General features: G+C 33.3%; 1 protein-coding gene across 2 annotated transcripts in view; it reads right to left on the bottom strand.

Moving 5' to 3' along the window:
- LOC139524890 (beta,beta-carotene 15,15'-dioxygenase-like) overlaps nucleotides 1-25,491 on the bottom strand; it is a 36,913-nt gene extending 11,422 nt beyond the window's left edge. Inside the window, exons 1-3 of one of the 2 annotated variants that reach the window (XM_071320041.1) lie at nucleotides 25,356-25,491; nucleotides 20,860-20,966; nucleotides 9,650-11,135 (exon numbers count right to left, since the gene is read on the bottom strand). In XM_071320041.1, the coding sequence (XP_071176142.1) occupies nucleotides 9,756-11,135; nucleotides 20,860-20,966; nucleotides 25,356-25,434 (1,566 nt within the window). In that variant the 5' untranslated portion in view covers nucleotides 25,435-25,491 and the 3' untranslated portion in view covers nucleotides 9,650-9,755. Of the gene's footprint in view, nucleotides 1-9,649; nucleotides 11,136-20,859; nucleotides 20,967-25,355 lie in introns of those variants that run through there. The other variant, XM_071320049.1, reaches the window with a different exon arrangement.
- Nucleotides 25,492-26,691: the final 1,200 nt, after the last annotated feature.

Genomic DNA, 26,691 nt, shown 5'->3' with positions numbered 1-26,691 from the left:
TATATACCATCGTCAATTATGACCCAAGGTCAATATAAAGATTGCACGCTTTAAACTGAATGACCAAATTATTATTGCAATGATGAATTATTAATTTAGTGTATATAAGAATTTAATAACAGCCTGTCTTCTTACAACATATAAAATATTAAAAGTTTAGAAGTGGGTTCAGTTTTTTGGTCTGATACAGTAATACATCGTAATGATTTTCATTCCGCTTTTGTAAATTATAATCTTGGGTACTTTTCGTTTTATTTCTTATTTCTTTAATGATGCGATCTTTTGGTACAGATAGGTTTTTTTCTTCCATCATCTAGTTAGCAAAAGGATTTGTATTATTCAGATATACTTTTTTTTTTTTTACATTTATAAACAATTAAGTGTTATCCCAGCGTTTCCCTCTCGTGTAACAAATTCTTTTTCATAGATTAATTTGGTTGTGACATTTAAAATTTATTCTAAAATTGTCCTGACTGAGACTCAGTGCTATTTATTGTCTGCCATTTCCTGGGAACGACTGAGTTTTGAAATCAGCGAAATAACATAGTTGTTATCCATTCGTTTGATGTGTTTGAGCTTTTGATTTTGTGCCATTTGATAGCTATATGGGACCTTTTATTTTGAATTTTCCTCGGAGTTCAGTAATTTTGTGATTTTACTTTTTTCAAACAATTTACATTTCAAAAATATCAATGTATACAATGTATGAATATTAAAAACAATCTGTTTCAATTCAGAAAATGACGAACGGAAGTGTTCTGGTTAGATCGCCAAAGATACAACTGTCGAACAGAATTCACATGAAGTGGATGTTAGCAATCATAGGCCAACGATGAGAAATACTCGTTCCGTAAAGTCAGCTATAAAAGGTTCGGATATAGAGAGGGGGAGTTATGTTTGTCATTTGTAGCTGTATATCATATTTGTTTATCGTTCATAATTTTTGCAATCCAATCAGACCGTTAGTTTTCTCGTTTCAATAGTTTTAAATTTTCATATCGGGGCCTTTTGTAGCGTACTATGCGGTATGTGTTTTTTTTTAACTGTATCGAAAATCTATAGCGGCAATTTGAAGACGAGTTGCAATAATTTGATGTTGATGTTGGATCTAAGTTAGGTATATGTTGAGGGTATATGTTTCCAGTCTTTTCCAGACACGGAGTGATTACCATGCATATTGTATTACCAGGTATTTGGTTGATGTTGATGTTGGATCTTAGTTATGTATACTAGTATATTTCTAGTCTTTTCCAGACACGGAGTGATTACCATATTGTATTACCAGGTATGTGGTTGATGTTGATGTTGAATCTTAGTTAGGTATATGTTTCCAGTCTTTTCCAGACACGGAGTGATTGCCATATTGTATTACCAGGTATTTGGGTGATGTTGATGTTGGATCTTAGGTATGTATATGTTTGCTGTCTTTTCCAGACACGGAGTGATTACCATATTGTATTACCAGGTATGTGGTTGATGTTGATGTTGGATCTTAGTTAGGTATATGTTTCCAGTCTTTTCCAGACACGGAGTGATTACCATATTGTATTACCAGGTATGTGGTTGATGTTGATGTTGGATCTTAGTTATGTATATGTTTCCAGTCTTTTCCAGACACGGAGTGATTACCATATTGTATTTAAGAATTGAATGCTTCTTTTTGTAAAGTTATTGGGATTTAAAAGCGTTGACCGAAGTACATTTTGTATGAAGCGCGGAAGCGCTTCATTCTAAAAATGTACGCACGGTCAACGCTTTTACAACCCTATAAAGTTACAAAAAGAAGCATTCAATACTTATAATTACATTTTTTAGCTATGATTATGAAAACACGAATTTTATATATTTTATTATTTAATTCACCTGTGCACTTTGTTGGAGCACGTGTTATCATGAACGAAAAGTTGTATTGAGCAATGCAACTGCTTTCGGAATAACACGTGATGTGCAGTCAGAATAAAATATTATAATGAAACATACATCTAATGTAATTATTACCAGGTATGTGGTTGATGTTGATGTTGGATCTTAGTTATGTATATGTTTCCAGTCTTTTCCAGACACGGAGTGATTACCATATTGTATTACCAGGTATGTGGTTGATGATCATACATTTTTAGAATGTTGTCGCTAAGATGTTTTTTAAAGTTGCTATATCTTTATAATTACATTACATGTATGTTTCATTATAATACGTAATTTTGATTTGCTAACAGCTATCTCGCGCCATTCTGAAATTAGCCTACATTTTATGTAACATTCAAGATAACATGAGCATCCACAATAAAGTGCACAGGCTTATATAAGAAAAACTTGATAGGAATCGTGTTTTTATGATCCTAGAAAAAAAATGTGTGGTTAATTAGTTTTTCTAGTATTATCAATGATATAGATTAGACCGTTGGTTTTCCAGTTTGAATGGTTTTACGCATGCCATTTGTGGGGCCCTTCATATCTTGCTGTTCGGTGTAAGTATTGAATGCTTCATTTAGTAAATTTATAGGGTTATAAAAGCATTGACCGTGCGCACATTTTCAATAAATTACATACAAAATGTAATTATGCCAGGTGCTAAAAGGTAATATTGACAGTTTTCGGAACACCTCTTGTCTAATCCATATCCCTAAGGATGTGTATAGGCTTTTTTTAATTGAGTCAGTGCCATTTTTCTAAATTTTGGATATATACTGGGACTTTTCCCAAACATTGCACATACCAAAAACTTGCAGAAACCGTTTATGGTCTGTTGTTATGTGACAAAACGTTACAAAGAACACATAGGGAGGACATTGATTGTGGTATATGGCCTAAATGTCGACGTCAGTTATACATATGAAAATATTTGTAAGAAGGTCAATGTACAGTACCAATAAGTAAATCTGCGACTGCTGACTGGTTAGCTAAATTTGATGCTGATTTTGTTTCTTTATTATAAACTAGGAACTAAATATTTTAGCATATTTTTTAAAATTTTATTGTAAAAATTAATGATTTAAAGTCAACATGCTGTGTAGATTCTTGCAAAAATCAACGAAAAGAACTGTTGGCTTTAAGTTGTAAATTAAACAAAAGTGTAAACAGCTTCGTTAGATTTTACCGTGTTAGGGTTGAATATTTTTTTCCATTTGTTACTTGAAGTTTTCGGGATTTTTCCTTCCCCATGTATAACAAGTTCGTTTCACATTGTAATTTCCAGCTTCTGCAAACGATTCATGATGCAGGATAATTAGAATTTTATAACACATGATGTAAAAGACTATCATATTTTCGCGATAGCAGACTGTTTTTCAACAAATCAAAAAAGATCGTTTAAGTAGTAGAATTGTCGTATTTAATCGCATAAACAAGTGTTTATTGATGGAAATACTTTGGTCATAATCCATGATCCACTAAGCACTGTTATTGTAATTCATAGTTTTGTGTAGTGTTGATACGATCAGTTTATGTACTTAGTCATAAGATGCCGTTTGCTAATCCTTTTTTTTCAGTGTTAGTATAAAACCAAAATTACAAGATATTTAAAAAAAACCACTTTATTTCCAATTGAAAAAACTAATTATTTTTAAATATCTTGTTTAACAAAAATGTTATGAACTTTTATCTTTTCCTGGTGGTTGCAAGTTTTGAAAATTTCAAGCCAAAAAAATGTTGGAATTTGCAAATATGAGCGTAGTATGATGAAAACTGTCAAAACTGCCATACAATTTGTCAGATTGATCTAAGATTTCGTATGCTGGTTCGATACATGATAAGCTTTATTGTCTGCAAAATAAATTTCCCTTGAATCATTAGGACTTTTTTTTTTTATATTTTTATAAAATTGTTGGATGTTTTATTTGAACTGTTCAGTGGAGATTATGAGAATTTAAGCAAAAAGGTAATATTGACCATTGTCAGAACACTAACTGACTAATCCATATCAGAAGGAATGTGCATTGCCTTATTTTTTTTAATATTTTTTTTGGGACTTGTTCCCCACATTGCTCACATCGCAGATTTGTAAAAAACGCTGATGGGATTTTTGTAGTGAGACAAAACGTTACATAAACATAAAGGGGGAAATAAGTTGTGGTGTATGGCATAGATTTCGACGTAAGTTATATTTATGATAATATTTATATGATAACGGTCAATGTACAGTAAATGATCTATGTCACAGATTTTAATAATATTGTACAAACAACTGTCAACTATTGAACTGTAACTGAAAATGAAAATAAGTCGATTTCCTTTAAAAAGAAAGAGCAATATGTAAACACGAGACCTTTGAAAGGTCAGCAATAGATTGCTGCTGATTTCTTTATTATTATTTTTATATATATAACAAGAATACATTTTTGACCTATTATTGAAATAATTCAGGATATCCTGAAATCGAATTATTGAGGGTCTTAAATCTAATGATGGAGGTCCAGAAATATTCCAGGGTCTCCATAGATATTATGATTTTTGCTATAGCGTGAATACAAGTGTTTAACTACTTCAATTTGTGAATACTGTTCGATGTAACTCTAAGCATCAATCAAGGATTTGGTCTATTAACTGATAAATATGATGTACTCGATTTACCTGTAAATTATTCTTACTATGCAAAACGCAGAAAAAAATTCGAAAGAAAGTCAGGCGGCATTGTAATAGCATTTAAGAAATTTTTGACAAACATTTGAAATTTTTAGATACTGATTCCGACTATGTTCAGTGGTTTGAAATTTCCCCGGAACTAACTGGGTTACGGGTCAATATTTTAGTTGGAGGAGTTTATATTCCCCCCGAGTACTCTAAGTATTCAACTGATAATGCGTTTTCTGAAATTGAAACAGAAATGATGCAATTTTCGGAAAATGCTAGTTCTATAATATTGCTGGGTGATTTTAATGCTAGAACTGCAACAATGCCTGATTTTATAGTTCCTGTTGATACGCTATTTGATATTTTAGATTTAACTGATAATCAGGATGTAGATACTCTTAAAAATATGTATTCTTACAATTTTTTATTAGACTACGTATACAACAGACTGAATCTTACAATGTATTTTGATTTTGGATATTGGACCATAATAGGTAAATGTCCAATTTAAAAGTTTTCAAGTTTAAGTTCTTAGACCACATTCATTCTGTGTCAACTATTTAATCACAATCCAAATTCACAGCTGTATCAAGCTTGAATGATGTCCATACTTGCCCCAACTGTTCAGGGTTCAACTTCTGCGGTCGTATAAAGCTGCGCCCTGCGAAGCACCTGGTTTTTATAGAAGTCTTATCATGCATATTATGAAAACTTGTGATTTTTCATTTGCACTATTGAAGAAATATTTTATTGCACTGGATCATTTGAATACTGACCTAATTTGATTAAGGAGCGTTGGCACGAACATTTAGAATGTTATCTTGTTTTGTTGGTAAACACTGTAGATTGTAATGATTGTAATACTGGTAATTGTGTACTAAATTTAAATATCAGCATATCTTATGCACTAGATACATGTACATGTATTTGTAAACTCTCAAGATATTGGTTGGAGTCCTAACAATATCTTTTTCTCTAAACGTTTAGGAAATCTCTCTCTAAATTAATTTTTTTTCAGAATTCTCATCATCTTTTTTCGCTGGTGGTTCTGAAGAGAATTTGCTGGACCTCACTATAACTTCTATTGCAAAATACTAAAATAGTGTCAGCTCTATAAAATTTTGGTGGTCAAAACCTATTGAGCACCACTTTTTAAAACCCTTTCTCCTTAAAGATGTTTTATAAGGAGGTCAAATCTCCCATTTTTGAAGTAAAAATCACCCTTTTTCTCCAATCTTCACCATCATGTGGTTTTAAGTGTCAGTTTTCCCTTTAAAATAGACATAGCACAAGAGTAAACAGTAATAAAATCATTCACAAACGATTCAAAACAAGTCTGAGGAAAAACAGTTTTTCTTTAAGAATAGCCAAATTATGGAACAAGTTACCGGATAAAGTAACTAAAGCGCCATCTATAAACTCATTCAAAAATAGACTAGATAGATACTGGGAGTACGAAGAAATCTATTATTCTGATTATCGAGCTGAATTAACCGGAAGCAGCATCACTGAGAAATAATGGAGACAATAATCAATTATATGAGTTTGGTGAAGAGGAACCGTGAGGATCCTGTACTGGAAAACATCATTAAGTATCATTAAGTATAAGTATCCCTTTGCAAAGATCTTCAGAGGATAAAAAGGCTAATGGGTTTGGTTAAAAATTAATTGACATGTGTAAAAGGTGCATGTTCATTGTATATTGCTAACAGTAGATTATTTGATGATACAATTGGTAAAACCACGTGTAAAAATGTGAGTCTCGTTGATTATTTGATTATTTCTCCTGATTTATTTAATTATATTACAAACTTTAATGTATTAGATTTTGTTCCGATGATCTCCGATGTACATAACAGAATACATTTTACCTTGAGTTTCCAGACTTTGAAACAAGTAAATCCCCAAAACATAAATGATCTAGATCATACTAAAATTAAGTGGAATCCTGTTCACGCTTACCAATTTCAGCAGATGTTATCAAATCGCTTAGGTGAGATTGACAGCGCGCTAGATGACCTAGATAATAACCAAAACATTACAACTAAACAGGTAAATATGGTTGTCAATGACCTTGGCAACGTGTTGACCCAGACAGCCAGTAGTGTATTGGGCAACTCGAATATTCGTTCATATAAATCGAGTAATAGTAATAAACCTTGGTTTGATAGAGCTTTTCGAGGGAAAAGGGATGCATTTCATCAGGTAAAGGCAAAAGGAGTAGGTCCGGTAATGGCCAATTTTGGCCTCAAATTTCAGGTTCATCTAACGAAAGATTTTCGACACTTTTTAAACACTTAAGTGTCTATTTTAATGATTCAATTACTTTATGTCAAAGATTTTAACTGATTTAGTCATTAAAAACACTCCGATTCAAGCTTAAATATGAAAAATCTAATAAATATGCCAAAAAACGTCACTTTTCAGATGGTTTTTGTCAAAAATGAAAGTGGTCGCATCCGTGTTCATCCTCAACCTTTATATATGTTATGTATTATCATCAAATACAACTTACATTTCAATATTATGAATGAACACGAATGCGGCCACTTTCATTCAAGACGGAAACTGTCAAAAATTTAACTAAAATGCTAAAATTGTGAAGATTTTAGTAATTTAGCATGACTTAATGATGCTAGTACCCGATATATGTGCATTGTATTGTTAAAAACAGCCCATATTTAGGTAGCAGAAGCATCCTACTTTCCAGTAAATAGATAAAAGATTACATTTTCACAATTTTGTAAAACTGCTATATTTTGGGGCCAAAAATTGGTCTTACTGAACCTACTTCTTTATGCCCGCGTCACACTGTCCCGATTTTTATATACGATGGACACCCGAATGCGAAAATTGTAAGTTCGTACGAAGTTGGTCCCGATCTCGTTAAAATACCCAAAAGTGACCGAAGCAAGTACGATGAATAACGAAGTCTATACGAGGGTGCCGAAAGTATATACGATAGCAAAGGATGGACATACGAAGGTTAACCGAAGACGGTATTTAAGCTTCATATCTCAGCCGAAGCCTACAAGATGCATCACGAAGGCTACACGATGGATTACGATGATGGCGCGATGGCCATACGATGTCTAAAAGACGTCGTGTACAGCTTACGATGCATTTAAATTATATGCCGAAGGCATCACACGTTTTAAATTGATCAATATTGAATTTATATTATATTGTACATTTAATTTTTGGTTTAATCATAAGACGGAAGACCGTGGGTATTTCCAGCTACTGAATAATTTGGTTGATTAGTTTATGTATAAAATATGCGTATTCAATTTACCATTTTCTGCATGTGTCATATACAAATATAGTGTCCATCTTTGTCCCCAATATGTTACATACGAGGGGATGCCACGCTCGGCATTGATTTGTTTGAACTGCAAAATGTGTGTACTAGTCTGAATAATCACCAATAATTATGCCCATGTTTACTGATCTATCTTAAAGGTAAGGTAATGGGTTCGTTGATCCCTTTTATTCAAAAAGAGCTCTTTCCAGGAGAATATCATAATAATATAGACTAAAGGAAGGATGTGGGGAAAGCAACAAATGCGGCAAAATATGACATATAGAAAACAAAATGTTTATGGAGTAAACATTCGTGTGACAACAACTCAGACGATACATAAAAAATCAGAATAATGAAGAAAAAGTTGGTTTCCCTATATACGTGTACCTGCAGTGTTGGTATACGAGGCACGTTTATGATTTTCATTATGCTATTTGATATGAAGAATTGACAAAAAATAATATTTTATTTGTAAAAGTAAATCCTGAGCCTGTAATACCTGCTATTCTTGTTCCATTTGAATTAATAGAAACAATGTTGTCGCTTTTCTTGTTCTCATAGAATTATATGATATGAGGTCCATGTTTTGTGGACGTCTTTCTTAACTGTCGTATTAGACTGACCATTGCATATCGCACATGGCACTTTAAATGTATTTAAGCGCGAAAATTAACTTAGATTTAGCTGGATTTATTGCCGTCGTAGTTCCATCTTGTCACCTTCGTACTTTTATTCGATGGCATCACGACGGGATTACGAGGTCTTCACGAAGTCGTGTTGCCATCAAAGACCTTCGGTTAGCTTCGTGATTCATTCGTGTAGACATCGTAATGTCAAAACTGCCCGATGGAAACGATGGAAACACGAATGCAATGCGATGTTCAAAGATGCATTCCTGGTGACATTACGATGGTGAGGATGGTGATACGAACTCAATACGAACCCTAAACATCGGACGCACCTTCGGGGATTTTTTAACATGTTAAAAAATTTAGAACCCTTCCCGAAGTTGTCCCTTAAGGCTAGAAAAAGTGGTCGATGGTTCTACGATGGTTAACGATGGCACTACGAATAGCCCGATCTGGATATGATCAGTCCCGATTTTGAAAATTTCCATAATCGTGTTGCCATCGGCGTAAAAATCGGGACAGTGTGACGTAGGCATTATGCGGTCTCTGTTGCAGTAGTATCTGTAGAAGTGGTATCTGTTGATGTAGTAGCTGTGGAAGTGGTATATGTTGCAGTAGTGTCCGTGGAAGTAGTATATGTTGACGTAGTATCTGCATATAGTAATCAAGATCTCAGTTTGAATATTGACAAGGTAACGGAGAAGTCGTTTCTTAGTCAGCTAAGACCCGAAGATCAGATTTTGGACAATTATTTAATGCTTTACCCTATTCTGAATACTAGTAGTAATACATTTATGAATTGTCTATACGTCTATAAGTACAAGTAGAACCTCTTTGAACCCTCCTTTGACCAAAAAGCAAAAACCAAATCATTTTCTGCATAAAATGGTACAAAAAAAATATATTGTGTTAATTGATAAATTATTTTTCGTCCTGAATATTCTTGAAATATATGCCACTTGACATGAACAAACAGTAATCAATCAATCAAATTCACTTTTTGGCGGATTGTTTTTTATGAAATAGTAAAATCGCACTTTGTACTAGGAAGGCAACATGTTGAAAGGTTGAAGAGTAAAAATAACTTTCATATTTTCATTTCATTGAATAATCTAAAAGTAACAAAGGAAACAAAGTCAACTCTCACTTATAAAGAAACAAAATGTATTTAATATAATAAGATTTATCTAAACAGTAAAAGCAATAATAAAATTAAAAGAAGACAATAGTTTCTTGAAAAATGACATCCTGTTTTAAACGTCTGAAAAGAATCTGCCATGAAAACTGTAAGGCATGGTGGTAGGTAAAATGCCTTTACTGATAGTTTGCATACTTGTAGCATTAATGAGTACAAGATAACTTTCTTTCTTGATGCCATCAAATACATGTGTCATTAAAACACCGTCATCTTCTCTGGTACTATTAGGTGTAGGTACAAACCAAGCTTCAGATGGGTAATGGCTATCAACCAACCATGATAAATCGCTGTCTACTTTGCATACATCTTTTTTTACTAATGCCCATTTATGAAAATGTTTGTCGTCTGCTTTTATGACTACTCCATAAGCGTAACAGTATTTAACGTGTCTGAAATTCTCGTTGATGGCTGGCATATCTAAATTGTTCGCAAATGAATTATTTTTTGATGGTTCGAAAGATTCTACAGAAACCGACGGTGTAACTATATCTATTGTGAAGCGTTTTATACCACTATAGAGAGTGATACTATTTCGCAATGATATAGAACGAATATAGTTCAAATCCATGGAAAACATATTGGATGAATTTTGTGTACAAATGTCAACAATAATCTTGTTATTGTCTTCGTAAGCATTAATATGATGGAAATAGGACACGAATTTATCATATTTCACAGTGGTCACCTTATTTGTTCTTAAATCAACAACGTAAATAAACGTAGGATCGTTGAAACGATATTCCATTGCTTCTGCTATGTCACCATATTCAGCTACTTTCATTGTATTTATTGAAACTGGTTGACCAATGAAAATAACATAGTTTTTTGTGACAGAAAATGAGTGCATGTATGTTTGTGCTTCAATATCCCATGTTACAATTGCCTCTCGGTGGCCAACAGACGTCATTCGATACAAAGTCATTATACTTTTAATATAAGGAACTATGCTAACACTCATCAAGTACGTCAGGTAAGTTTCTTTACTGAATTCTTTGATTGGGTGTGCGGATGAAAAGCCGGGGATATAGATATGTGACTTTACATTCATTGGTGGTTTAATAAGTTGTACTGTTTTTAATGAATCTTCCTCAATTTGGTAAACGTTCCAAATATCATTCATGGACATGTATTCATATTGTCCAGTTTTTGAATCACGTATTCTATATACATTTACGTTCAAGTTTTCCATTTGGTTTATCAGCGATTCCATTTTTTCTATTTCGTTATACGGGGGAACTAGCTTACCGAACTGAAAATATGGTGCAATTGTATGAGAAGCTAGAGACTTTTTATAGTATTCAGTCTGTAGAAATCTTGCAGACATCGATACCGTCCCGTTGCCATAAAACGTAAAACTGTGAAGTTTCCCAAAACCATCAAATGCATTAGTGAATGAGCGTTGTCCCATTTCATACCTGGCCCCACCATTACGAATCTAAAAAAGAAGAAGAATATTCAAATATACCAACTGAAACAGAGCAAAACGTTGGCTAAAATATCAATGAAGCGAGATTATTCAACAACACTTGTTTTTATAGGATGGATTTCTGTAAATAATCCAATAGGAACTCAAACTGTATCACTTTTACTATGAAATTTCGAGAAAAAAAAATATCCTAGAATGCAAAACTCATTTGTGCTACGATTTGTTTTAAAAGGACATACTATAGGGCTGTGCGGCATATTTACAACATTTATAGGCCTCGAACTTCGAGGAGTTTTAACTTGTACTAAAATGTTGGGCTCCCTCAGAAATCACGGCTGCCGCTACATTTATTTTTCATTTATACTGGTAACATTCCCACGTTATGTCTCTGCGAGATAAAACAGAGATGATATATCTAGGAATCAATACGAAAACAAAACAATTTATCTATGAATATAATATATCTCTCCAAAAGAGGTGTAGTTTTTTTAAAAAAACAGCTGTACTTACAAAGTGCAACTCCAATCTCTATCCTATACAAGTTACAAAAGGAGAGATATTTTGACGAGTCATAATAAGTGAATGGAATAACCGGTATTATACTGTATGAATTGAAAGTTTATGAGATCATCATTTTAATAGTTTAATAATGTTCGTTTGAGTCATTTCTGTTAGATAAAGGGAGTTTGGTATTTTTGTTATTTTACTTTTATAACCTGGTTTAATAGCTAGCTAAATAAAAGCAACAGTAGTTTACCGCTGTTCAAAAGTCATAAATCGATTCAGAGAAAACAAATCCGGGTTATAAACTAAAACTAAGGGAAACACATCAACTAAAAGAGGAGAACAACGAAACAACACTGAAGTGCAACAAAAAACAAACGACAATACAACATACATAGTTATTATAACATGGAAAACACAAATAAAACGAAACCTCTCACTTTTATGAAAATCTCACCTTCTTCCATTATGTTGACAACGTTGTGTGAACAAAACCAACAGACATTATAGGTTAAAATGTCAAAAATAGGTGTACAGCAGTCAACATTGTATTATACCACTTGGAAAACAAACGGATATGTTAACAAAAAACACAAAAAAGGCATATAGAAAAAGCACATTTGCAACAATGAAAGACAAGAATACAAATATTTACCATTGCAAAATAACATAATAGAATTTATGTAATATACATAAATTCGGTTATTCTAGTGGAAAGTTTTAATCTCGGCCGTTGCAGTGCTTTCCTTTATAAATTCATATGTAGTCAATAAGATGTATAGTGGTGACGTCAATTTGACGTTAGCGTTCTTTTTAACTTTGAGCTGCAAGTGAACAGACAGAGAGAAGTATTTTGAAAATATCAAGTAGATTACTATAGTGGATATTAAAGTTGGTATTTTATATATGTATAATATGCAAAGAGATATATGGATAATACAAAAAATTGTTTTAATAAAAAAAAAAAAAATAATTGTAAAATAGTTAGAAATTGTTGAATTTCAAAACGGCGTGGCCGCCACGTGATGCCGAATATGAAATAAAAGAAAAATTATTTAATCACAATACGACTTAAGGTGGCTCATGGGTACAAAAATTTTAGCAAAAAATTAAACCTTTATTTTTTCATTACAAATTTTATTTATTACACTATTAGTTGTAACTTTATGATATGGTACCAAAATCAACCCAAAAAATTGATTTGGTTTGGCCCCAAATGACTTTAAAAATTGAAAAAGCTCCAAATTATCTCCCTTTGATGCAAACATGCCATTTTTTGGCCTTAAATTTGAAATATCTTTTTTAACTCATCGGTGACTATATTTTTTATTATTATTTTCAAATAAGCTGTACATAAACTAAATAATTGTAAAATTTAAGTGATTTCTTATATTAGGTTATTTTTTTATTTCGATATTTCCTCTTATTCTCCTATTAGTTCAACAGAAAAAAAGGACATTAACAAAAATGTATGCTTCTTCCAGAGGCAGATTTTAGCTTGAATGAACGGTGACCCCATTTTTTTATTTCATTTTTCTTTTAAGTATATGATAAAGTTCATTTATGAAAAAATATAGCGAAATCCTATATTAGAAAAAAAAATTCATTTATACCCAGGAGCCCCCTTAAGTTAAAGAAATGATATTTTTGTTGTGACTTTATATTTGGTGAATAATTCACCCAGTGCGGAAGTAATTACTTCGTAGAATACGACATACTATCAATTCAACAAAAACGATACATACATACATCGTTTGAACGGCTACAGCTTTAAGATATATATTGTCATTGATTAAAGACTTTTGGTTACACACACAAACAAAACGAATAAATTTGAAATAAGTAAATTAATAAATTTAATAAAAATAAATGAATAAATAAATCTATTTGTGAGTTTCAGTATGTTGAGAAGAGGTATCAGGAAGCGTACAGCATCAGCGAGAGCTGGAGTAAGAAGGACCCCGGTGGTGTCGAAGGGAGTTTCGTCACGGGCGTCAGTACAATCATCTATGACGGTTACAAGGCCTGAGGCTATCTATACATCTGGACATGACGGCGCTGCCATACCAACAACTGCAACAGTATCAACGACAAGAATGTTGATGCCAACATTTTCTAGCAATCAGGACAACTCCGTCCACATTCCGGACATGATACCATGGCAACCAAGACGAGCAATAGACCTCCAGTCAACTGTTGATAACACACAGTTTATGTCACAAACAGGTAATGTGACCAATAATGATTATGTACAAATTCCCAATAGAATTGAAAGTGTTCATGAGAATCTAGGCATAAATGTAACACAGTCAATGCATACGGGGTATATATCTCCCAATTGATACGATATTCCCGTGCTTGCATTTCCTATCATGATTTTCTTGATAGAGGGTTACTGCTCACAAGGAAGCTATTAAACCCAGAGTTCCAAATAGTGAAGTTGAAATCATCCCTTCGTAAATTTTACGGACGCCATCACGAGTTGGTTGACCGTTATGGAATAACCGTTTCACAAATGATATCGGATATGTTCCTTACGTCGTAACTACAATCCCCTTCCCTTTCATGAATGTGACCTATCGAATTAGACTATTTACCGGATTTGTAATCACATAAGCAACACGACGGGTGCCACATGTGGAGCAGGATCTGCTTACCCTTCCGGAGCACCTGAGATCACTCCTAGTTTTTGGTGGGGTTCGTGTTGTTTATTCTTTGGTTTTCTATGTTGTGTCATGTGTACTATTGTTTTTCTGTTTGTCTTTTTCATTTTTAGCCATGGCGTTGTCAGTTTGTTTTAGATTTATGAGTTTGGCTGTCCCTTTGGTATCTTTCGTCCCTCTTTTAAAGAAAAAATATTGAAAGGGGAATTCATAAATTTAGCTTGTCTATTAAATAATTCAGTCAACACGGGTTCTGACAAACAAAAGTTGACATGGGCTCAAGGGGGATTCATTTTACAACCCATTTCTCAACAATCAAAAATTACAAATATTGAAAAGTGGACAGATGCTTTCATTTTTATTTATATTTATTGTGCTGTGCACGTAAACCGATTTAAGGAACTGTTAAAATACATGCACACAATACGCCTTGGGGCTCAAAGAAACCAAGGTATGGGTTGGAAAAATTATGATGAGCAATATAGACTTAAGAAAAGCTCATGAACCATCCAGTTTATGGAGTAATATAGACAATGAGCTTTGGTTGTTATATATGCAACCAGTGAATACTATCTCAAATGTGTCCTTAAATGTATCTAATAGTAATATTCAAGACAGTAGTGGTCATGAGAACAAATGCTATAGTTATAACTATGAGAGAAGCTGTTGGAAAAGACCTTGCTTTTATAGCCATTTGTGTTTAAGGTGTAATGGTTCACATCCAATTATAAACTGTCAAAGACAACTGGGAAATGTGAGACCACATGTTGGTAATACACAATATAACACGGGCTCTCAGTTTCAGTTTCGGGCACCCGGGGCTCAGTATAGAGCAGGGCCCCAGTTTCAATTTCGCCCAAGGAGCGCCGAGTCAAGAGTCAGATTTTCCCCAAGAAATGCCACACAGTTTACACAAGCAAGATCTAGACCAAATATCAGAACTATGGCGACTTGCAATTGGTAGAACTATTAAGATTGGTGTTTTGTAATTATATGCTGAGGGCATATCCGAATGGAGGTGTAGCAAAAGAATTATATGAAGGATTTTTATGTGGTTTTCGTTTGAAATATTCAGGTCTGAGAATTTCTTTTATTTCCAAAAATTTACAGTCGGCAAATTGTCATAAAGTTGAAACGTTGGATAAGTTAGATCAGGAGGTAAAAGCGGGTAGGATGGCTGGTCCCTTTTTTAGAAAAGCCGATTTCTACTCTTAGGACTTCTCCTATCGGTCTAGTACCAAAAGAGAAAGGTTGGAGGTTAATATCTCATTTATCATATCCGGAAGGTTCCGGGGTCAACGATTTTATTGATCGCGATGAATGTTCCGTTCAATATGCATCTTTTGATGAAGTTATACAAATGGTCAGCTCACTCGGAAAGTCTGCATTGATTGGGGTACGGGACATAAAGTCCGCTTTGCGTTTGCTGCCAGTGCACCCATCAGATTTTGAATTATTAGGGATTTATTTTGATGAAAAGTTCTATGTAAATAAAAGTATGGCTATGGGATGTTCAATTTCATGTAATTTATTCAATAAGTTTTCAACCTTTTTACACTGGTTAGTAGTTGAACGGAGTGGAGTGAAATCACTTGTGCATTATTTGGATGATTTTTTATTTGGAGGCCCTGAGGATACACCTGTATGTCAAATGATGCTAGACACTTTTTCAGATATTTGTGAGAAACTAGGTGTTCCGATTGCTTCGGAAAAATCAGTTGGACCTGTAACATCTTTGCAATTTTTAGGATTGGTCATTGACACTGTTGAAATGGTTGTCAGAATACCACAAGACAAATTGTTAAAGCTAAAGTCCTTACTTGAACCGATTTTGTTGAATAAAAAGATTACACACAAGGACTTAGAATCAGTAGTGGGTTTGATGGCTTTCTGTTCAAGGGCGATTACTTCGTCTCGGGTTTTCCTTCGCAGGTTTTATGATGTCATTGGGTCTATAAAAAATAAAAAGCCTTTTTATTCAATTAGAATAAATAATGATCTCAGAGAAGATGCAAAAATTTGGCTGATTTTTCTGGAACATTTTAACGGAGATTGTTATCTATCAGAAAACACGTGGATAACAAATGAAACGTTGCATTTGTACACTGACAGCTGTGGTAACTCTGATTTAGGTTGTGGTGCATATTTTGATGGTAAATGGGCACAATATAAATGGCCGGAAGCATGGTCAAATATGCCAATCATGAGGGACATTACTTTTTTAGAGTTAGTTCCAATTGTTTTAGCTATATTTATATGGGCATCAAATTTCCAAAATCGAAAGATTTTATTTCGAATTGACAATATGGCATTAGTTAGCATTATCAATAAAAGAACTGCCAAGTCGAAGCGTGTGATGGCATTTATTCGTCCCCTTGTTCTTTTTACAATGCAGCACAATATTCAGTTTAAAGCACAACATATTGATGGTTGTAAAAATGAAATTGCAGACTCGATTTCTCGTTTTCAGTTGAAGAGATTCCGGGAACTAGCAACCGGGGCCGAGTCGGTTCCAGAAAACAACCCAGAAGAGTTCAGAGATTTGATATTGAGTCTGAAACAAACAGATTAATTAATTGTTCGCTTGCTCCTAATACAATTCAAGCTTATCAACGAGCCTTAAATGCTTTGGCTAACTTTAGGGATAGTTTTGATTTAGATCATAGTTTTCCAATACCATTGAACCACATTACTCAGTTCATTGCATACATGTCTTGCTTGGACATGGCTCCATCTACGGTGAAATGTTATATCTCAGCTATCAGTTTTTATAATAAGATTAATAATTACGAAGATATGTCTCAATTATTTGTTGTAAGAAAAATGATTGATGGAATGGCAAGGTCAAAGTTAAAGAGACCTGACAGTAGATTGCCTATTACTTTAGATCTGTTAAAAAATATTATAAAGATTTTGCCCGCATTTTGGAGCTCCAGATATGAAGCTGTCTTATTTTAAAGTGCTTTTTCAATGGGATTTTTTGCATTTCTGCGAGTTGGTGAAATGACAACTGCATGTGGCAGGGAAGGGTCTAATCATGCCATTAAAATTGAAAATGTGGAGGTTACTAATCATAATATAAAAATATACTTGGCGTCTTCAAAAACAGACCAGCTAGGTCGAGGGATTTCAATTTTTGTGGCCCGACAATCAGATGTTGGAATTTGTCCGGTAAAATTACTGCAAGAATATTTAAAGATTCGACCTCGAATTAGTGGTCAATTATATTGCCACTTTGATGGCTCTCCGATGACTCGATATCAGTTTTCAGGAATTCTAAAACAAGCCCTGGGGTATATTGGTTTTGATCAATCAAAGTATGGGACGCACTCATTTAGAATCGGTAGTGCTACTTCAGCAACTATGCTTGGTTTTTCTGACGAGCAAATTAAAGTAATGGGTCGTTGGAGTTCTGATACTTTCAAAAGTTATATACGAATACCACAATTTTGAATAAATTTCGTTGAATTTGAAGGTCAATTTAGAATATTTCATGTCAATACATACATGTATTAAATTGTAGGCCAAGAAGTGTCAGTATGGATAGTAGGCTCATCTTTGATAAGAAATGCATTTGTACATGCAAGAAGTACAACAGGTGGTGTTAATTTAGGTCTCCATAGAATAGAGGTTAAAATTTGGTGGCAAGGGTATGGTGGCATGGGTATAAAAGATTTGGAATCAACAATAAAAAGACTGATGAAATATGAAAAAGCGCTGAAATATCTTGTCCTTCATATTGCTGGAAATGATTTGGGGAAGACAAAACTAGGGTTTTTAAGGAATGAAATCAAGACCACCTTGGAGAAGGTACAAAGTTATCTACCCAATAGTTCGATTGTCTGGTCTCAAATTTTACCGAGAACACATTGGCGTCATTCAATAAGTCAGGATAGCATGATGACATGCAGAATTAGGATAAATAGTGCCATTGCATCATTCGTGTTAAAGAATGGGGGACATTATATAAAGTATCCAGATATTCTTCCTAATAGTACTTTTTTAAAGGAAGATGGTGTTCATTTGACAGACCTCGGTAATGATATATTTCTGAATAATTTGCAAGGTGCGCTTGAAATGTTTATTTGTTCTGGTTCTTATACATATCCAGATACATTTGGTACTAGTATGTGTATATCATAAGTAATTTTAAAACAGTATTGGCCACAGTCCTATCGCAGCTTCATCCCCACTTTAGTGGCGGTTGATCCGGTACGGTTGAGTTTGACATATACCGTACCTAATCAATTTGGCAACTTCGCTGCGTGTGATAAACTACAGTTACAGTTGTCTATATTTTAGTGATATTAAAAGTACATTTTGTGGATCGCTGTATCCCAGGATCCAACAGCTAAGTTACTTGATCGCTGTATCCCAGGATCATACATCTATCTATCTATATATATCTATCTAGTTATCTGTAGGTTGCCAGAGGTAACCAAAAAATGATCTATACATCTATGAATCTAGTTATCTATGAATCTATCTAGTTGAACAATATATATCGTTGAATCTATATGTGTACATATTTAAATTTGTGTTTAATAATAAAAAGCTGTGGTCAATACTGCCAATAAATCTTAGTTTTACAAGCCATCTCGAATAATGACGGGATGTATAAGTACCGAGCCACATCAAATGAATATTAATTTAAAACAAATTTACTTATATTTTCTCATTATATTGACCCGTTGAAGAACACATACTATTATTAACTTGGTTCCTATGTATTTAATATGTACATTTTATACAGTCTTTATTTTGAGGAGACCAGAGTTATGGACAAGGTGTCAGAATTGAACATATACGCAATCTTCAATTTACTGTATACATCAGGGTATGAATTTTCAAACCTAACAAAAACCACAACAGGGTTTGTTTCAATGACAAAATCTATTTTTGTTTTAACTTTTAAGGAAAATTATTGTTTCTTTTAAGACAGAAAAAAAAACAGACGACTTCCTACATCACCCGCCCCACCCCCAAAACCCACCAACCCACCAAAATTGGATCTATTAATCTGCCATGTATAGAGATTTTCGGCATGTTAAGGATAATAAAAAAAATAACTTAATCGAATTGGTTAAGTTTATATAAAATTACCACTTCAAAATTCGTATTTGGATCTCTCAGTGGGGTATAGTTGTAGGGAGAATATGATACATTCTTAAAAGTCATGTCGTGTATAACAAACGAACAGAAGTTAAAGATTTTGTCAAAATAAAACTATGTGTTTATTTCCACAGTTTCCGATCTTTAACTGGCAATATTTTTACTTAAGAAATACAGCTTTAACAGAACATTTTCTGTGTTGAAGAAAAAAGTAAAATCACAAAAATATTGTTCTCCGGGGAAAATTCAAAACGGATAGTATCTAATCAGTTGGCAAAATCAAAAGCTCAAACACATCAAACGAATGGACAACAATTGTCTTAATCCGGGCTTAGTACAGTCATTTTCTAAGGAGAAAATGGTGGATTAAACCTGGTTTTATAGCTAGTTAAATCTCGCATTTTATGACAGTCGCATGAAATTCCATTCTATGGAAAACGATGTGTGAAGAAAACAAACGGACATAATAGGTAAACATGTCAAAAATAGGGGGACAGCAGTCAGCATTGTGTTATTATCGTAATCACTATAAAAACAACAAATATGTTAACAAACATATATTATGGCAAAACAACAAGATGTATAAGTACAGAGCCACGTCATTTAACAAAGAAACACAGAAGTAATATAGAGATAAAGCATATCAGAACAAAATAGGCAAAAATGTAATAAAAAATTATCATAGAACAAAAACACAATGACGGGATGCATACGTACAGAGCCACGTCAAATGAATAAGACCAAAACCAGGCTAAACAGTAAATGTAATACTAATACAGACAAAAATAAGAATTATATAACTAAGATGATAAACAACGTCAGTACCCAGAATCTATACTTCAAGACCATTATTTGTGAATTTGATACGGAATATTTATCAACAAGGTCTTTGTACCTTTCAATGAACTTTTTTTAGAAAAATAAATGAGACGTTCTATGACATTCCCCCTATTTCATCACCTTTCTGCTCAAACAATGGAGACGTTTTACAAAGTCTGAGTAGTTGGTGCATGTTCTGGAATACAGAATTACTTGGAACATGTTTATCCCTTATGCAGGTGAAGTTGGTATATTGTGACTAAGGTGGAAGAAATTGATAATTTCAAAATTAAAATCATCTCGTTTGTTATAGATTCTGGTACTGAGATGATCGTGTTTTTTTTTCAAATTCGTATCTGTTGTTTCCTTAATTTCAAGTTTTGGATGATAAAACAATCTAAGGATTTATTTGTAATCAAACTTCCAAACGTTCGACAAAGTTTGTTGCTGCCTGTATATGGAAATACAAAGAAAAACAAAGAAAATTCTGTATGTCGCAACCATATCAATTCAAATATCTTCAATTGAGAAAAAAGACAAAAAGACCAGAAACTGATTTCACAAGTAAGTTTAGTCTTCTCCAAAATGAACACATAGCATTAAGCTTCTTACCCTCTTATATCATATTTACTTACCAATGTTCCTTTTAGCCATCTTGGAACAGGATATGAAAATGTTATTGGTTTGTCATTAAATTCGTTTAAGTTTGTTCGGAAAAATTCGGCAAAGCCAGACGGATCATCTGCAACACAGAAAGACAAAGAGAAAATAAAGACAATTAATTTAAAATATGACGTACACCTCATTTTGTTGCAAATTTGACTGAATTAATTTGGGATAACGGAGTTTATATACCATCGTCAATTATGACCCAAGGTCAATATAAAGATTACACACTTTAAACTGAATGACCAAATTATTATTGCAATGATGATCAATGATGAATTATTAATTTAGTGTATATAAGAATTTAATAACAGCCTGTCTTCTTACAACATATAAAATATTAAAAGTTTAGAAGTGGGTTCAGTTTTTTGGTCTGATACAGTAATACATCGTAATGATTTTCATTCCGCTTTTGTAAATTAAAATCTTGGGTACTTTTCTTTTTATTTCTTTAAAGATGCGATCTTTTGGTACAGATAGGTTTTTTTTCTTCCATCATCTAGTTAGCAAAAGGATTTGTATTATTCAGATATACTTTTTTCTTTTTTTTTACTTTTATACACAATTAAGTGTTATCCCAGCGTTTCCCTCTCGTTTTACAAATTCTTTTTCATAGATTAATTTGGTTGTGACATTTAAAATTTATTCTAAAATTGTCCAGACTGAGACTCAGTGCTATTTATTGACTGCCATTTCCTGGGAACGACTGAGTTTTGAAATCAGCGAAATAACATAGTTGTTATCCATACGTTTGATGTGTTTGAGCTTTTGATTTTGTGCCATTTGATAGCTATATGGGACCTTCTGTTTTGAATTTTCCTCGGAGTTCAGTAATTTTGTGATTTTACTTTTTTCAAACAATTTACATTTCAAATATATCAATGTATACAATTTATGAATATTGAAAACAATCTGTTTCAATTCAGAAAATGACGAACGGAAGTGTTCTGGTTAGATCGCCAAAGATACAACTGTCTAACAGAATTCACATGAAGTGGATGTTAGCAATCATAGGCCAACGATGAGAAATACTCGTTCCGTAAAGTCAGCTATAAAAGGCTCGGATATAGAGAGGGGGAGTTATGTTTGTCATTTGTAGCTGTATATAATATTTGTTTATCGTTCATAATTTTTGCAATCCAATCAGATCGTTAGTTTTCTCGTTTCAATAGTTTTAAATTTTCATATCGGGGCCTTTTGTAGCGTACTATGCGGTATGTTTTTTTTTACTGTATCGAAACTCTATAGCAGCAATTTGAAGACGAGTTGCAATAATTTGATGTTGATGTTGGATCTTAGTTAGGTATATGTTTCCAGTCTTTTCCAGACACGGAGTGATTACCATATTGTATTACCAGGTATGTGGTTGATGTTGATGTTGGATCTTAGTTAGGTATATGTTTCCAGTCTTTTCCAGACACGGAGTGATTACCATATTGTATTACCAGGTATGTGGTTGATGTTGATGTTGCCGGGATCTTAGTTAGGTATATGTTTCCAGTCTTTTCCAGACACGGAGTGATTACCATATTGTATTACCAGGTATGTGGTTGATGTTGATGTTGGATCTTAGGTATGTATATGTTTCCTGTCTTTTCCAGACACGGAGTGATTACCATATTGTATTACCAGGTATGTGGTTGATGTTGATGTTGGATCTTAGTTCGGTATATGTTTCCAGTCTTTTCCAGACACGGAGTGATTACCATATTGTATTACCAGGTATGTGGTTGATGATCATACATTTTTAGAATGTTGTCACTAAGATGTTTTTTAAAGTTGCTATATCTTTATAATTACGTTACATGTATGTTTCATTATAATACGTAATTTTGATTGGCTAACAGCTATCTCGCGCCATTCTGAAATTAGCCTACATTTTATCAAACTCCGAAACAGTGGTGACATCTGGCTACGCTTCTTTAGAGAAAATAACATTAAAATTTTATTGTAAAAATTAATGATTTAATGTCAACATGCTGTGTAGATTCTTGCAAAAATCAACGAAAAGAACTGTTGGCTTTAAGTTGTAAATTAAACAAAAGTGTAAACAGCTTCGTTAGATTTTACCGTGTTAGGGTTGAATATTTTTTTCCATTTGTTACTTGAAGTTTTCGGGATTTTTCCTTCGCCCAGTATAACAAGTTCGTTTCACATTGTAATTTCCAGCTTCTGCAAACGATTCATGATGCAGGATAATTAGAATTTTATAACACATGGTGTAAAAAACTATCATATTTTCGCGATAGCAGTTTGTTTTTCAACAAATCAAAAAAGATCGTTCAAGTAGTAGAATTGTCGTATTTAATCGCATAAACAAGTGTTTATTGATGGAAATACTTTGGTCATAATCCATGATCCACTAAGCACTGTTATTGTAATTCATATTTTTGTGTAGTGTTGATACGATCAGTTTATGTACTTAGTCATAAGATGTCGTTTGCTCATCTTTTTTTTCAGTGTTAGTATTAAACCAAAATTACAAGATATTTAAAAAAAAATTATTTCCAATTGAAAAAACTAATTATTTTTAAATTCTTGTTTAACAAAAATGTTATGAACCTTTATCTTTTCCTGGTGGTTGCAAGTTTTGAAAATTTCAAGCCAAAAAAAATGTTGGAATTTGCAAATATGAGTGTAGTATCATTCCTTGGCACTAGAGTAGCCATCCGAGTAAAAAACGAGGTTTTTAATATCGCGCCATAGAGCGGTAGCGGCAGAGTGCAGTTATTGGTCCTCATTTGATGTATTTTTAATCTGCAGACACTCCATGATATAATTCTGAAAGTTTTAACATAGACTTCAATTTTCCTGCAGCAGATATGGCTTCTCGTATAAAAGTATCAGATTTTGACGATTGATCATATATTTGGCCACCCAACCCCACCCTTACGGAAATGTTAATAAAATAAATTCAACGGCAATACTTTTTTCGACACTAAGTGCAATGTGAAGCTGAATAGGTAAGGTTTACTTGAGAAAAAAATCCAGGGTGTGCTTAGGCTTAGATTTTTTTTAAATTAGGTCCAAAGTTGGGGTCGGACACCCTACCCCACCCTTACGGAAATGTTAATAAAAAATGTTTGACGGCAATACTTTTTTCCGCCACTAGGTGCAATGTGAAGCTGAATAGGTAAGGTTTACTTGAAAAAAAATCCAGGGTGTGCTTAGGCTTAGATTTTTTTTTAAATTAGGTCCAAAGTTGGGGTCGGACACCCTACCCCACCCTTACGGAAATGTTAATAAAAAAAGTTTGACGGCAATAATTTTTTCGCCACTAGGTGCAATGTGAAGCTGAATAGGTAAGGTTTACTTGAAAAAAAATCCAGGGTGTGCTTAGGCTTAGATGTTTTTTAAATTAGGTCCAAAGTTTGGGTCGGACACCCTGCCCCACCCTTACGGAAATGTTAATAAAAAATGTTTGACGGCAATACTTTTTTCGCCACTAGGTGCAATGTGAAGCTGAATAGGTAAGGTTTACTTGGAAAAAAATCCAGGGTGTGCTTAGGCTTAGATTTTTTTTTTAAATTAGGTCCAAAGTTGGGGTCGGACACCCTACCCCACCCTTACGGAAATGTTAATAAAAAATGTTCGACGGCAATACTTATTTCTTTTTTTTTTTTTTTTTTTTTTTTTTAAAGATTATAAATAATTTCCCTGCCCACCATACTTGATGTACAAAATATAAACCTTTTGTCTATTCAAAAGTAGTCGATATCCACTGCTTCAGAAATAGAATTTTTCGTTAAAACAGATTTGTCTAATTAAAAAATATTAATGCACGAGTGAAACTTTCTTTTCTTGTCATGCAGAACAATTATAACTTTTCAGGAACTATTTGACAGAATGCCGAGAATATGGAAAGCTGTTTGACACAATATCACAAAATTAATTTATGATTTTAATGTCAATTCTCTGTTACAAACATTTTTTTAAGCATTTGAATAATTTTTATTACATATTTACGATTCCATGTACACTTAAAACTGTTGACTATTAAAATTAAAAGCGGGGAGCACACTGTTTGGTATATTGACATCGATTACTATTGTCTCAAATTAATGAACAGGACTAGATATTTTTTAAATCATCGAATAGTTCTCCGACTGCTTTATTATATATTAAACACTGATGACACATTGGTTATTATATATTAATAAAAAAAAATTTGAGTACGTTTGAATCTTATGCAATTTTTTGGTTCATAGACATATCCGAAAACTGGCTGCTAGCGTATTGGCTGCTAGCGAGTGGCTGCTAGCTTGAGCCTGGTATATTTATTAAGAATTTAGAAAGATGCATGTATCTTACAAGTTTTATTATCTTTAGAAATTACACTTTGGTTAATAATTACCTGTCTATTCTGTCATTTATTGTATTTGATTTGTAATTTGTCCTCATGTAACACATATTTTGTGTCGGAGTGTTTAATAAAGAATTACATTATATAAATGAGTGTACATACCACTCTGATGAGGTTCTACTAAACAGAGGTGAGCTGAAAATACTCCAAGGAATCCAAGCAATGCTACCACACTTAACATATTGAAAACGACTATCTATTTCGATGAAACGTCACCTAATATAAACGCATATGTCTCATGAACTTATGAACTAACAGATTAACATGATAAAGAATGACTGTGTCAAAAAGAAATGAACGAAATGATATAACATTTGGTAAATCACACACCTTTGTTGATTTTACTAAATGATACATTTCAATTCTTCTTAATAATTATATATAAAAAGAAGATGTGGTATGATTGCAAATGAGACAACTGTCCACAAGAGACCAAAATGACAGACATTAACAACTATAGGTCACCGTACAGCCTTCCACAATGAGTAAAGCCCATACCGCATATATAAAGTCAGCTATAAAAGCATCGATATGACAATGTAAAACAATTCAAACGAGAAAACGGCCTTATTTGTATAAAAAAAATGAACGCAACACAAATATGTAACACATAAACAAACGACAACCACTGAATTACATAAATAATGTGACTAGGTTAAACATGTCAGCGGGATCCCAACCCTCCCCTAACCTGGGACAGTGGTATAACAGTACAACATAAGAATGTTTATTTATCAATCTATTTGAATCCTGATGTTCGAAGTTTCCTTGTAACAATATTAATAACTTGATGTTAGGAGTTGTCCTTAAGAATTTTAAACTCACTTAGAAGAGATTGTTGACTGCAAGTATTTGCAAATGATATGTTTAGATTTGTACTGAAATAAGCAAGTTTGGTGCACATATGAGTTGCTCTTAAATGGTTATTAACATACTATATAGTAAAATATTATTTCTATCGCGGTGGGAAGTCGTCAAGAACACAGTATTATTTTATTTAGGGGGTTCACTCTATACACGCAAGTTTTTATTAGTCTTCACTTCAAGGTTAATCGAACAAATTTATTTAATAATTTTTTTTACTTTACACCGAGCTCATGAGGGTCTTATATCTGATCTTATTGGTGTGTCCACAATTTAGGAATAACTGTACTGTAGTTGAAGAGTTGCCACCGTCAATTGTAGATTTGACGGTCGCAAATGCAGTTTTACTTGTGACGCGTAGCGGAGACAGTAAAACGGAGATTTGCGACCGTCAAATCAAAATTCTAATGCAACAACGTTTGTAACGTTCATTTTGATTGGATAACGTCACTTATTTACATGGCATCAATTGACAATTGATGCTATGGGACGTACGCGCAAGCGCAGACGGCATATGACAGATTTTAAATACACGTTTTTACGCATATCCAGAAATCAACGCCACTTTGCTTAT

This window comes from Mytilus edulis, chromosome 1 (genome assembly GCF_963676685.1).
Source record: "Mytilus edulis chromosome 1, xbMytEdul2.2, whole genome shotgun sequence".
NCBI classification, from domain to species: domain Eukaryota; kingdom Metazoa; phylum Mollusca; class Bivalvia; order Mytilida; family Mytilidae; genus Mytilus; species Mytilus edulis.
This window is presented reverse-complemented; position numbering and strand designations above follow the sequence as displayed.